This window comes from Lynx canadensis, chromosome C2 (assembly GCF_007474595.2).
Source record: "Lynx canadensis isolate LIC74 chromosome C2, mLynCan4.pri.v2, whole genome shotgun sequence".
Lineage (NCBI taxonomy): Eukaryota > Metazoa > Chordata > Mammalia > Carnivora > Felidae > Lynx > Lynx canadensis.
Window position 1 is genome coordinate 4,067,814 of NC_044311.2, and position 12,976 is coordinate 4,080,789.

The 12,976-nt window shown below is 43.3% G+C and overlaps 1 protein-coding gene across 24 annotated transcripts in view; it reads left to right on the plus strand.

The window, feature by feature from the left end:
- ARPP21 (cAMP regulated phosphoprotein 21) overlaps nt 1-12,976 on the plus strand; it is a 156,016-nt gene that overhangs the window by 49,041 nt on the left and 93,999 nt on the right. For 22 of the 24 annotated variants that reach the window (XR_004344067.1, XR_004344066.1, XR_004344068.1 and 19 more), the window contains exons 7-9: nt 1,319-1,397; nt 2,095-2,154; nt 2,881-3,021. Coding sequence is in view for 21 of the 24 variants with exons in the window: in XM_030329092.1 (XP_030184952.1) it covers nt 1,319-1,397; nt 2,095-2,154; nt 2,881-3,021 (280 nt within the window). In the remaining 3 variants the exon portion in view is untranslated. Of the gene's footprint in view, nt 1-1,318; nt 1,398-2,094; nt 2,155-2,880; nt 3,022-9,723; nt 11,435-12,976 lie in introns of those variants that run through there. The other 2 variants (XM_030329115.1, XM_030329116.1) reach the window with 2 other exon arrangements.

Here is a 12,976-nt window from a genome sequence, read left to right on the forward strand (position 1 = left end):
TGCCACCAAACTCTGCCCGTACTTTTCTGTGTGTACGTGTGTGTGTATGTAAAAGGCGTGAACTCTATTTTCTTTCTGTTCGCGGTGTCATTATTTGTGGAGCCAGAAAGGTTATTTTTAGGATCCTTTATTTCTTTGGATTTTCATTTGGGTCTTCTATTTTCAGTGGTAACTTGGTGCACAGGAGTGAGCATCAATCTCTTAATTCAGGTTTATCGGTCCAGTTAAGTTGGGCTGAGGAGCAGTAATGATACCTAGTTTTAGAGCTGCAGTTCCCTATTTATCTTAAAAGACAGACAGTGGATTAGCAATTCACAGCCAATGAGTGATAGTGTCCCCAAAGCACAGATGTATACATCAGTGTCGATGGCATACGTGAGTAACATTGTATTTGGCACAAATGGATTTGGCCTCTGGCCACCCATATACTGCCACATAATGTCTCACCTAAAAAATACACGCTTCTCCTTCAATAAAGTTTTTCCAAGAACAAACAGCGCTTTGCCTTCTAAATCCCCGAACCGGTCTTCCAGACTTGCCTAATTGTTACAAAAGTACCACCACAACAAAAAAAGGAAACGCAAAGTAAAACAAAACTAAGTTAGGTTGAAATGAAGAATACCATGAGTAAATAGCTTTGCGGTAGACTTTTTCTTTCCTTTTCTTTTTTTCTTTTTTAAGCAACTGAGGCAGAATAGGGCGTCTGCTACTTGTATGCTCTGTAACCATGTATCTGCTTCTACCGATGGCCTCTGTTACTGAAGATCTAAAACCCGAGGTGTAACAAGAGTAAAGAAGTACAGGTTAAATGGCTTTAGAAATTAAGCATTAGCCAGCATCAGAAGAGTTGAAAGACTTGGAGATTATTTAGTGCCCTCCTGTGTTTTGCACTGATTGATATTTAGACAGCCTTGCCACAGAACTTGTATTTTTTTTGCCTTCTCGGGGCTAAGAGAAACGGGATTTCCTGGAATCCCAAACTCTCCAGAGTTCTCTCTGTGGGTCTGTCACGTGGAGGGGCCTCGCTGATGTACAGCAGGGAAGGAACACGTGACATTTCACCCCACCCACCTCCTACCTGACCGTGCCCACGCCCCATCCTGTGACAGTTGGATCTTTCCATACTCGGGATCTGCTGGGTTCCTCTGTCGCGAATCTGACTTTCATTCTGGTGTCACCCTGCCAGTTTGCTAGTTTCGAAACACGTCCCGTTCACGCCAGTAGCTTCACCTAAAATGTACCCAAGCAAGAGGGAAACATTGCTACCCCCTTTTCCCCATCCGCATTCCTGACAACTCCATCCTGCTGTTTGTTTCAGATTGCAGCCAAGAATACACGGATTCTACTGGCATAGACTTGCATGAGTTTCTGATTAACACATTAAAGAATAATTCCAGGTAAATTATTAAATAAGCCTCTTATTTTTAGAAGAGTCGAGTGGACTATCGCAGAGTGGTTAGGGCGAACGCTTTACAGAGTTGTAAGATGCAGGCACCTTTTCTAAAGTCTTAAGCGTTCTTTTATATTTTTTCTGCGAATAGTTTGCATGTGTACTGCTTATAGATGCTCTTTTTTTTAAATATATGAAATTTATTGTCGAATTGCTTTCCATACGATGCTTATAGATAACTCTTGAGTCCTGGGTAGCTCTCCAGTGAATACGTTATAGTTTACGGGTTCTGCTTTCCTGGTCACAAAGAGATACGGACTAAGGGGGAAAGGACAGAGAACAAGAGTCAATGTCAAATAAGCCAAATTATGTTCCACTGCAGTTATATAACTCTCTACTTGGGCTTTGCCCTGGTCCAGCTTCCTATTAATTTAAAATCTACAATGTGTCTGATATGTTTTGTGGGCTTAATTCCTCATATGTCTGCAGTAACACAAAAACCACAGAAGTTTCAGTGTTACAAGGAGAAATCATCTCCAGTGGAACGAGATCATACGTATATGGGGAGCACGTTCCAGAGAAGCGTTAAAGATCTGGAGTCACGTACCTTCAAACCATCTCTGTCACACGTGCAGATGAACTTGTTTGGTCTTTGGGAATGGCCAGTCCGTCCGACCTTCTCATTTTTAACATTTATTTTGCAGGGACAGGATTATACTCTTGAAAATGGAGCAGGAGATTATTGATTTCATTGGTGACAACAAGTATGTTCCATTGCAAGGCGGGCTAATTTCTACGACGGGGTCTTGGTTTGGGCTTTGGGTTTAATGATGCGTTCTGGAAAGCCTGGGGGATAGATAAAACGTTACTTAATATGTTTGCCGACTTGGTGAGTGGGGATGCTGTTAGGGTTAGAAGCTATGTATTGATGGGGATTGTTGCTTGGACCATGTGTGTTTCTGCTTGTTAAGTTCCTGACAAAATGGCTATAAACAGGGGGCCGCTGATTAGCGTAGAGTAGCTGTGACAAGAGGCAACCCTTTTCATTTTTATTATAGTTTTTTAATGGGCTCCAGCTGGCTGCAGTCAGTGATGCCTGGGCATAATTGCGCTGTTTTCTGTGTAAACCGTGTAACGACACATCTCCAGATAGGCATCTGCTGTCACATAGTATGTCATATCATTTGTCCTGGGCCTGGCTGTGCCGATAAGGTACCACGGACTAGAAGAGAATACTTTCCAACGGACGTCAGGTTCTCTTTGCTGAGAGAAACGTGCAGCTATGAAACAAAGACACTTCTTGTAGCTTAATCGATAGATACATCATCAGCGGAAAAGTGTCCAGAAACGAGCACCTGAAGTGTTGCCGAGGATGAACTAAGCCTAGCGGTTTGGACGGGGAAGGACTGGTTTTGTGTGTGTACCTGTAAAATGTACTACAGGCCGGAAACGCCAATGCTGATCCCACTCTGTCCTGTGTTCCTTTCCAGTAATCATTATAAAAAGTTCCCTCAGATGTCATCCTACCAGAGAATGCTTGTCCATCGAGTGGCAGCTTACTTTGGGTTGGATCACAATGTGGATCAAACAGGGAAATCTGTTATCATCAACAAGACCAGCAACACAAGAATGTAAGCCCATCACCGTATTTATTTAGCGTTTCCTTTTTTCTCGCACGGCTTCGTTTATAAGAGCATGCTATACGATTCAACGTACGTGACATTTAAACTGTGCCGCGTTATTTATCTCTTGCACTTATCAGCAGCGTGTGGCATTTATCTGCAGAAGAGTATGTGAGGACCAGGAAAGTTTGTACAATTGGGGCAATAAAGTGGATTTATCCCCAGAACTTTTGTATAGCTCCTGAAACATAATTTTCTCTCTTCTCTCGGTACTCCACGTGAGGGGGTGCATGGGTGGCTCAGGCGGTTAAGCAAGCACCTGACTCTCGATTTCGGCGCAGGTTATGGTCTCACGAAGCGTGAGATCGAGTCCCACGTCAGCCTCTGTGCTGACAGTGCAGAGCCTGCTTGCGATCCTCTCTCCCTCCCTCTCTCTCTGCCTCTTTCCCGCAAAATAAATACATACGTACATACACGCATACATACATAAATAAACAAATAAAACCATTTAAAAAACATACTCCATGTGATTACATCAAAAGAGCATGGAACATTTTATGTCAGAATATAACTCAAATTGAAAATAACGGACCTTTTAAAACCACAGTGACGTATCCAGGATAACTGTTCTTTTCTTCCTCTTTCTGGTTTGTAGACCTCTGTCTTGCTGTAGTTTTTAGCGAGACCAAAAGCCCTGAACCCAGAGACCGAAATCCCACCCCCAGGACTCAATTCTTTTACTTACCGGCTGTGGGGCTTGAAACAAATCCGTTACAATCTGCCGCCTCCTTTTTTTGTTTGTTTGTTTTTCACCTGAGGAAGGAGAATGTTGAGCTCCATAGCTAAGCTCCAGATCTGAAAGGAAGATGTTTCTTTGTTTTTGCTCCTTAACGTGATGGTTTGCCTGTGTCTTCCTATCTTTCCATGGGCCCGTTGAGTCACCCAAAGCACAGCATGAGTAGCCATTGGCTTTGGAAATGTGGATCTGGCTGTCTTAAAGTGATGTCTGTGTCAAAGCCACTTCTCTAGCAAAATCCACGTTAAACTGAAAAACCGTCCCTCTGCGACACATTCTCCGAAGGCATCTGTGTATTATCGCTTACTTTTCCACAGTGCGCTTGCTGAGTTGTGCCAGTGGCGTGGTTTTTAGGAGTGCCGTGTTAGTGGAGGGAGCCTCTGTGTTGGGTAGAGCAGTGTGGTTCAAACACTGTGTTTTCTGCTCACCAGAGAGGCTGGGCAAGTATGGCTGCAGATGAGGCCCTTTCTGTTCTCGGCGCTCGGTCGGTCCGTGTTCAGCAGAACGAGAGTGCGGGCCTACCCGCTTTCCGCTTTATCTGATTGCTGGCGCGTGGACCTCCGATCTTCAACCGTCATAGGAATGAAAGGTCACTGCCCTTTCATTCTTCATGGGCCCCCTCCCCATGGAGAATTCCTCGCTGTTGCTGTTTTCAGTCTCCATTCTGGCGTTTCTTACGACTCTCGGGTGCTGCAAGTGCAGAGACACATTGATCGCAAAATAGGCCAGCGGTGGATGGTTTTCTTTTTCTTTTTCCTCCTCTCTCTCCGTAGACCATAGCAGACATGGAAATGCCCGTAGGTCAAGTATAGCGTCCGACACAGGTTCAGCCAGTAGAGCGAGTGCATTTATTTATAATTTGCATTGATCTTTGCAATCGCATGGTCATGAACATTAGCGCACGTGTGTGAGACCTGTTTTTAGGTAGAGTGGTTTTTGAGAAAATTGGCACTGTGTAAAGACTCTTGGTGAATGTTGAGTGATGGCTCTGAACTTGCTGTATGTCCAGTGTGGTAGCCAGGAGCGACATAGAGCTATTTACGTGTTGGTTGAAATGAATCAAATTTCGATAAGATTTAAGCTTCAAAGTTCAGGTCCTCGGCCAAGCTAGCCCCATTTCAAGTGCACGTGTGAGACAGAACCTATAGAGAATATTTCCGTGATTTCGGGAAGGCCCATTGGGCAGCTCCGGTCTGGACCCTTGGGATTCTTACAAGTTTCCAAGTATCACTAGAGTATGTCATTTGTCCTTTCAGACTTCTGTTTTCTGGCTAATAAGTATCATATTATCATGCTCTTAGACTTCTTCACTTCCTGGAGAACAGTGGTTTATACGTGTGTGTGCGCGTGCGTGCATGTGCGTGTGTATGTTTTCAAAACTGGCCAATTTTAAATAGACCCCACGTGTTTATGCCTTCAGGAAGAGTGAAAGGAGCATGTTTCAAGTGTGGTTGCCACAGCGGAATGCCTATTCTTATGCACACCCTCTAGCCCCTCTCTGTGACTCACACCATGCCTAAACAAAAAGACAAATGACCGTAGATCGTGGACTCTTAAGGTATTTCCAGAAGAATTGACCTTACCAGTGTCCGGTGTGGAGCTGTCAAGTCCTGCTGTTCTAGTCCAGCCACCCATCTGACCATCCTCTATTTGAGGGGCTCTTGTCTGGGGATATGGGCGGGGCCTTTTCGGACAAGAGAAGTGGGTGAATTAAATGTCATCTTTCAAAGAGGAACAAGTCCCATCCTCAGGACCTGAAGCACCGTCGGCATCTTTAACAAAGGAGAAATGTTGTTCCGTAGAAAGTTGTATGTTTGATTTTAAAAGTTTGTTCCCATGGTCTCTTGGAGTTGAAGTCTGAAATGGGACGTTCTAATCAGAACTGTTTGTTCCCATGTTCTCTTGGAGTTGAAGTCTGAAATGGGACGTTCTAACCAGAACTTGCCGTGTAAGTCGTAGGCGTCTTGGTTTTCTTGGGTTCTCTGAAAATTTCAAGAGTTGTGCTGTCAGGGCAATCGGTATGCGATGGTCATGGGGACCACGGTCATAGAAACGTGTTTTAATAGGCATATTGTTGGATGGAGAGGTTTCCATGTACCGGAGGGAAGGAGGCCGAGGTGGAAATTCCTCAGGTGGCTCCTCGTGGGTTTTGTGTTTGAGGGATGCCTTTTCGGAGTACGCGGTTCCATGCCAGTTCAGTGCAAGTCCGTGAAGGTGCGTATCTTAAATGGCACCGTAGCTTGGGAGAAATGCAGAGAAATGTGGACGGAGGGGACAAAAATGGACTGTAGGGCTGACAGTGAGAAAGCACGTTTCCATGCAAGTTTTGATGTTTCTGTCTCACCGACACTGATCTTCTGACGTGGATGTCGCTCAGCCACATCATGGCTGGGATTCATTTCCCAGAATGCTCGCGTTTCTAGAGTATAAGCAGTTCGGGTCATTGTACGGTGTGACTTGAGAATATTAAGGTTTGCACAGACAGAGAATACTTTCACGTGAGGCTCAAAGCATTTAAGTCGTGATAAGACCCTGTGAGGATTGTATGTACATGTGCGTATGTACTTCCTCGCCTCTGGTATTTTCTCTAATGTCCTGAGAGGAAATATACCTGTCCTTCATGACGGAAAACATTTCTCTGAGGACTAACTTTTCAGTTACTGAAGTGATAGAGTAGGATTATCTGCTTCTTACTCATTGCATGGGGTACTTTACCTCTCATTTCCTGTATATTGTTTCATTTAATCTTGAAATCGTATTTACAACCTAGGTAATTAGAGCCTTATTTTACAGAAGCAGAAAATGAGGCACAAACTCAGGTTCAATTTTGGACCAACAGAGAAGCAATGATTAGCATGGCTGGGATCCAAGTCGGTTTGTTACATGCCAAGAACAATGTTCTTAAATAACCTAACTCTCTTAGAGCAAAACCACCCAGAACGTCTTGAGCAGAATCCCCGAGAAGATTCCTTGGATTGGTTGGAAATGCCATCTAAGTCTCTTGTTGTCTGATAAGATACAAGGAATGGGCCCAGGGGTGGGGGATGGGGAGGGATCTTCGAAAATGAACTCAGTGGTAATCAGCAAATAAAACACACTCCCCACAGTTTGATACTTCTTGCTACCTTTTCTGTGGTTATCACTACCAACTAGATGCAATGTTTGGCAGGGGGTGATAGTGATTCAATTTCAACCTTGTTTTATTCCATTTCCATCTTTCTCCCCCCCCCCCCAAGAATGGAAAAAGCTACATTCATCAACGACGTCATTGTAGGAGATAAAGCTGTCTATTGCATTACAAAACTGCTGTAGGCAACCCGATTGTTCAAATCCACGGTTTCATGCCGTAGCCACAAGAGCATGGGGTTAGGGTTGGAAATTAGAGTAGTCCAGAGAGAGTAGGAAATGACAGCCATGCTCACGTGGGAGACATTCCGGGGAGGTGCCTTCCTCTGAGCAAACTTGGGTGCTTTAGAGAATTAACAAAGGGAAGTCACCTGACTCTCACAGCACAGCAACCTTGTTGGTTCTCTGACTTGGCCGGGGTAAGAGCAGGTGAGTATATGTAACCTGGAGCCTCCCAGCACACCTGTCCGTCCGCAAATGGGGTCTGAAGAGCTGGGGGTGCCTCTCACGAGAATTACTGCCTTTTTGTTGGAATAACGACATTTTTGAGCTGAGATTCACCCTGTTATGTTCTGCCACCTTTGGTTTATTCCTCTTTCCCCTGTGGGTTGCCTGAAATACGTTATACTCTGTGGCCCTTTCATATTTTCTTGCGTTGGGATTCTTGGTCAACTCCCAGATTTGGTGGTGGCACCAAATGAGCCCATTGGAAATCCGGGCAGGGTCGGTGTTATTCTGGTATGAAAAGTGATGTTTACAACGCATATTTACTCTCTAGGGTGTTGCGTTCTAAAGATACGCACTTGGGATGGAGACTAAAACTATGAGCAACGATTTTGTGGAAACTATTTGAATGCTGTGCGTACCTGAGTCTATTTTTGTATGAGAAGCTTCGACCTTCTCTGTATCTGCCTTTCTTGTCTCCACTTTGTCTTTTGCTTACTTTTCCAGGTGGTTAGCCCAAAGCAGCCCGTGGTTCTTTTGTTAGATGATTTTTTTTTTTCACCGCCATCTGTCTTTCTCCCTCTTAGAGAAAGGGTGTGTGCTCAGCTTGTATCATTTGGAGGCTTGAAACCATCCTCTTGCCTTAGTGTTTTCCAAGGGGCCAAGATCAGGCATAGGCAGAGTCTCAAGTGTACCTGAACGTCTTTGCATATGTCAGAGTAACTGCTGAACCAGTCCCGGATAATTGTCACGTTAAAAGGTTGTCATCTCTCGAATATTTTTTTTTTTCCTTTGACTTTGGCACCCACCCACTGTCATTGCCTGAAATCCCCTATTTCCAGAGTGCAGATCAAAGACAGAAATGGCATCTCCTTTGGAGGAGAGTGGTTCTCAGCCCCAGAAACCATGAAACAAGAATAGAGACCCAGAGGCAGAGCTTTGGGGTGACGTCTTAAGATAATACAATGCCTGGATTCCTGAGAAGTGTGGACCCGGGTAGTGATGACCATAGTTGGCCTGTTCGTTTGTTCCAGAGAGGATAATGACCTGAGTTAGCTATTTGGTAAATCAGAAGACTCATAAACTTGCCCTCTGTCTAAATAAAGCTTCTCTTTGGTGACAACGGTTGAGCCCAGTTGACTTTGTCAAGAAGCCCTGAAGTGATGGGTAAGTCCTGCCCTGAGAGGCGGGACTGTGGGACCTTCCACATGCCCAGTGGCAGACACAGAGAGGGAGTGCCAGAGCCGTAAGGGACACCTGTTCTGTTCAGTTTTCTTAAGAGGCTATGGTTTAAGGTGGGAATTACTGGGTTTTGGCCCTCGGGCATTTCACTCCCTGCGGGTGATCCAGGATGTTTATACCAAAACAAACAGACTCACTAAAACCCCAAGCTTTCCTCCCACGTGTGTTCTATTCGTTTTCCTTTTGGCTGGCGCGTGAATGGCACCCGTCAGTAAACGGAGCTACATCCCGATGCCACTGCTTGCCGAATAATCCTCTGTGGAAGATCAGGCATCAATTTCTTTAAGTGCCTCTTGGAAATCTCTGAGTGGTTGCTTGGCATCCTGTTACTTCCAAACATGGTAAATTTACTCTGCACTTTCCATAGGAATAGAAATCGTCTGACTAAAAGCCAAAGATCAGAAGCCTAACTCAGAATCACGTTGCTCTTAGGAAAGCCACGATGCTTTATTTACTGAACTGACACCCTAGTCCTTTAATCAATACTCAGGCTCAAAGTAAGACTTATTTGTTAACATCGGTCAAACTCCCTATCACCGCTCTCAAATATTTGTATTTTCTCATGTTATTATTCTCAAATACCTCAGAGAACGTATCCTGTAGATGAGATAGGTGAGTCTCAGAAATAGATCTTGAGGTGAGAAAAGAAGTTTGTTGTGTTCTTTTCCCCACCAGAAATGATGGATGGCCCTTTGAGTGTCGCATGGATAATTTACCACTTAATTTTAGAAATGAAACGTGCATGCTCCTTCTATAATATTAGAATCTTTAATATAACTTTTTTTAAAGAGCTTTTCCATGGAGTGATTTTTTTTTTTTAGATAATTAAGTGCTTGTTTATTTAGCTTACCACATTCGAGGTAGATAAAGCTAGACCATTTTACAGGAGCAAAAACTGAGATTTGGGTCTTGATCGTACTTAGTCAATACACAGAAGACCCAAGATGCCCGCCTCTACAGCCATGACCCTCCACCTAAGGTCAGGGAAACAACTAACGTGCACAGAATCAATACTCTGAAATGACAAAGAGCAAGAAGAAAACCAAACCTTATCGCTTGGTTTCCTTTACAAACTCCTAATTTGCATTTAATTATTTTTAAAGTTGAACAGAGAACTCGAGGAAACCATGGTAACACTAAGGTGGATGTTAAAATCGTGATGCCAACAAAACTCCAGGACCGCAGAACACCCCGGATTAAAAATTGTCCGGGCACGCGCAGAAGTAAGACAAAACCCAGCTCCATGTTCTTAGACTGTGCTGAGCGAAAAGTAGTTCTCAGGTATTCGGTGGCCTGCTTTGAACAAAAGAAGTGTAGGCTATAGAATATGTCCATCTTCTGTTTATTGTTTATTTGAAGAGACAAGGTAATTTTGATCAGGATTGTGTGTATGTGTGTGTGTGTGTGTGTGTGTGTGTGTGTGTGATCTGTGTCATGCAGGTTGGGGCTGTTGGAGAAGGGTTCACTATACACACACGTAGTACCTACAGTGTGATCTCAAATGTGCGATCTGTTTGGAGGGAGCAGTATTACTGGGGCCTGGTTGCTCCCACCTACGGTTTTGCTGTAAGCGGCAGAATTAGACCTGCTTCCAGAGCTCTCTCCCTTCCTTGCATCAAGATCCGTCATTAGGGTTGTCAGCACTTGAGCACCGGTGCCTTGGGAAAAGTTTGGGGTCGTACCTGAAGATGAAATGTATAATGACCAGCTGGTCTTCTTGGTGTAGTTCTTGTGACTTGTGGATCTTAACCTTTCTGATAGCGGGAGAGGTCATTAGCATGTCGTCCTGGCTTTAGGAGAGATAGAATGGGTTATATGGTAGAAAGACAGGCTGTAGTTTACTGGCCAAAGGTGTTTGGTTTCCGTTGAAGCGCATACTTAACAGGCTAGATTGTGATTATCGGTACCAATCTTCAAGCAATAGATCGGAATCCGCCCTGAGAAGTGGTTGCATACCTAATACATTTTACCCCGCAGCTGGACTCCTTTCAACCTCCCAGCCTGTCTAGATCCCACAGCATTTCCAGGAGAGCACAGCGCTCACTTCCCACCCTCCTGCCCTTTAAACCAGGAAGGTGAAAAAACCAAAACCCAAAAACCAAAAAACCAAAAAAACGGCATTTCTTTACACATACAATGCGTATTTAGTCATTCCATACCAGTTAAAGCACACTGATCACTCTGGACCTTCTCAGCAAGTAAAATACTATATTTGCATATAAGCTTAAATGGAATGTTTTTATACACAGCATTGTAAGCAAAAAGCCTTTCATGCCAAGAAGCAATAATCACATTCAGCAGTTTGCAAAGAAAACATTACTTTCAGACCATTGTTACTGCTTCATTTGGAACTCATGAATCAAACCATTATTTGAATATTATAGTGCAGATTGGATTTACCCTCATTAAAATGAACACTAATGTAAATGTTGGCTCAATATTCATTGGCAGGCCTTTAGGTTTTGACTCCCCAGAAAGGTACGAACGATGGTAATAATAGATTATGATATCTATAGAGTGATTTACCCGTGCCTGGCATTGGGCTTGACCCTCCCAAACACTTTAAGATAAGAATTGTTACTTTCCGTTCTTACAACGAAACAAACCAGGCTTCTGTCTTAGGCGTGTTAAGTACAGTAAAACCTCGGATTGCGAGTAACTCGTTCTCTGAATGTTCCGCAAGGCGAGCACACATTTCTAATAAATTTTAACTTGAGAAACGAGCGATGTCGTGCAGTAAGAGTGGCACGTGATTGCTCAATGTCACATGATCACAACTGGGCCGACGGTTCTTGAAATTCGCTTTGGTATACGAGTGCTTTGGATTACAAGCCTGTTTTCAGAACTACGCTCGCAAACCAAGGTTTTACTGTAATTTGCAAAAAGCCCACTCTTAGTAAGCTGTAGGGATGAAAAGACACAACAATGTGTGTTTTGAAAACGCCAGACCCTTGTTAGCCCCGCTTATCAGCATTTACGTGGGAATTGTTTAAAATTTAGTGTCATTATTGAAACTATTGCTCCGTTAAATTTCGTATGCTAGTTCACGTCCGTTTATATTAAAGTTATCGGATTATTCACATGCATTGTGTTTTGGGGGGAGTGGAGCTTTGGCCATTGGGTGTTTGGAGGGAGCACTCTATCTGTGAAAGGTTCACTGATAACCTAGCCCCTTTTTAAAGAAAATTTTCATTTGTGGAAATTCTCAATTTACAGGTAAACTTGCAGAAATATGCATGTTTTTTTAGCTGAATATATCCGTCTGATGTGTATGCCTCTGGGGTACTGTTGCCAATACCATGGACAGTACTGTTCAGAAATGGCTGAATTCACAGGCAGAGAAGACAGCATTCTACATCTTAAGGCATATGATTTCTTTCTCTTTTTCCAATTTCATAATTTCTCCTGTTTTTACTCATCCTTCTTATCTTTTTTTTCCTCTACCGTTATTATTTGGGTTCTCCATTTAGAGAGGGGGGGAAAAAGGTCTTCAGATTGAACACTATCACTTACTTATTACAATTAGAGTATGATTATTAAATGCAAGTCTCTGTGTATATAGATCGACAAGGACATAGCATTAAAAAAGGGGGGATTTTTGACAAAATGCCACAACGAAGTATCCGTTTTAGATTATAAAATAATACAGGGCGTGAAAGAAAGTATTCAAAAGATAAGAATATTTTAATTGTTCACAATCCAGTGGTTATATACAAACCACTTGTAGGTTGCTGGTTTGGTTTCCTATCTTTCTAAACCAATAGCTTTTATTATTTTGTTGATGAGATGCAATTTATTACAATAATCACAAATGTATGAAAGATTAGCGGTAAAAGTTGCCCATTACCCTACCATCCGGAGAAAACTGCTGCTATCGTTATTCTTATTAAATAGTATGGTTTCAACGTATATGTGAGCGTAGTATATCCTTCTATACGTCGCTTTTCTACGTTAGTCAGTAGCCTCGGATATCATCTTATAAAGCTACGTGTCACATGTGGAGATACGTTAAGCTACTTAATCAGACCACCATGGATTTCCACTGTTTTGCTGTCTTGAACAGTGAAATTGTGCATTCATTTGTTACTATTTCTTTGGACTCATTCTTAGAAATGCAGTCGCTCTGTCAAGGTGGATAGATACCGTCAGGGGTCTTAATGCACGTAACTTGTTTTCCAGGGTGTTGGCACCAATAAGAGGAGGGGCCTCAGAGACCTTTGCTGACTTTGAGTAGTCTGCTTAATTTTGTTGTTGCTCACGAATAGCCTTAGGTTAAAGGAGAGTCAAGGCGTTTCCCACGTTAGCTTCCACGCCTCTGTTTATGGATACAGTACAGCCGAGACAGAGAAGAATAAG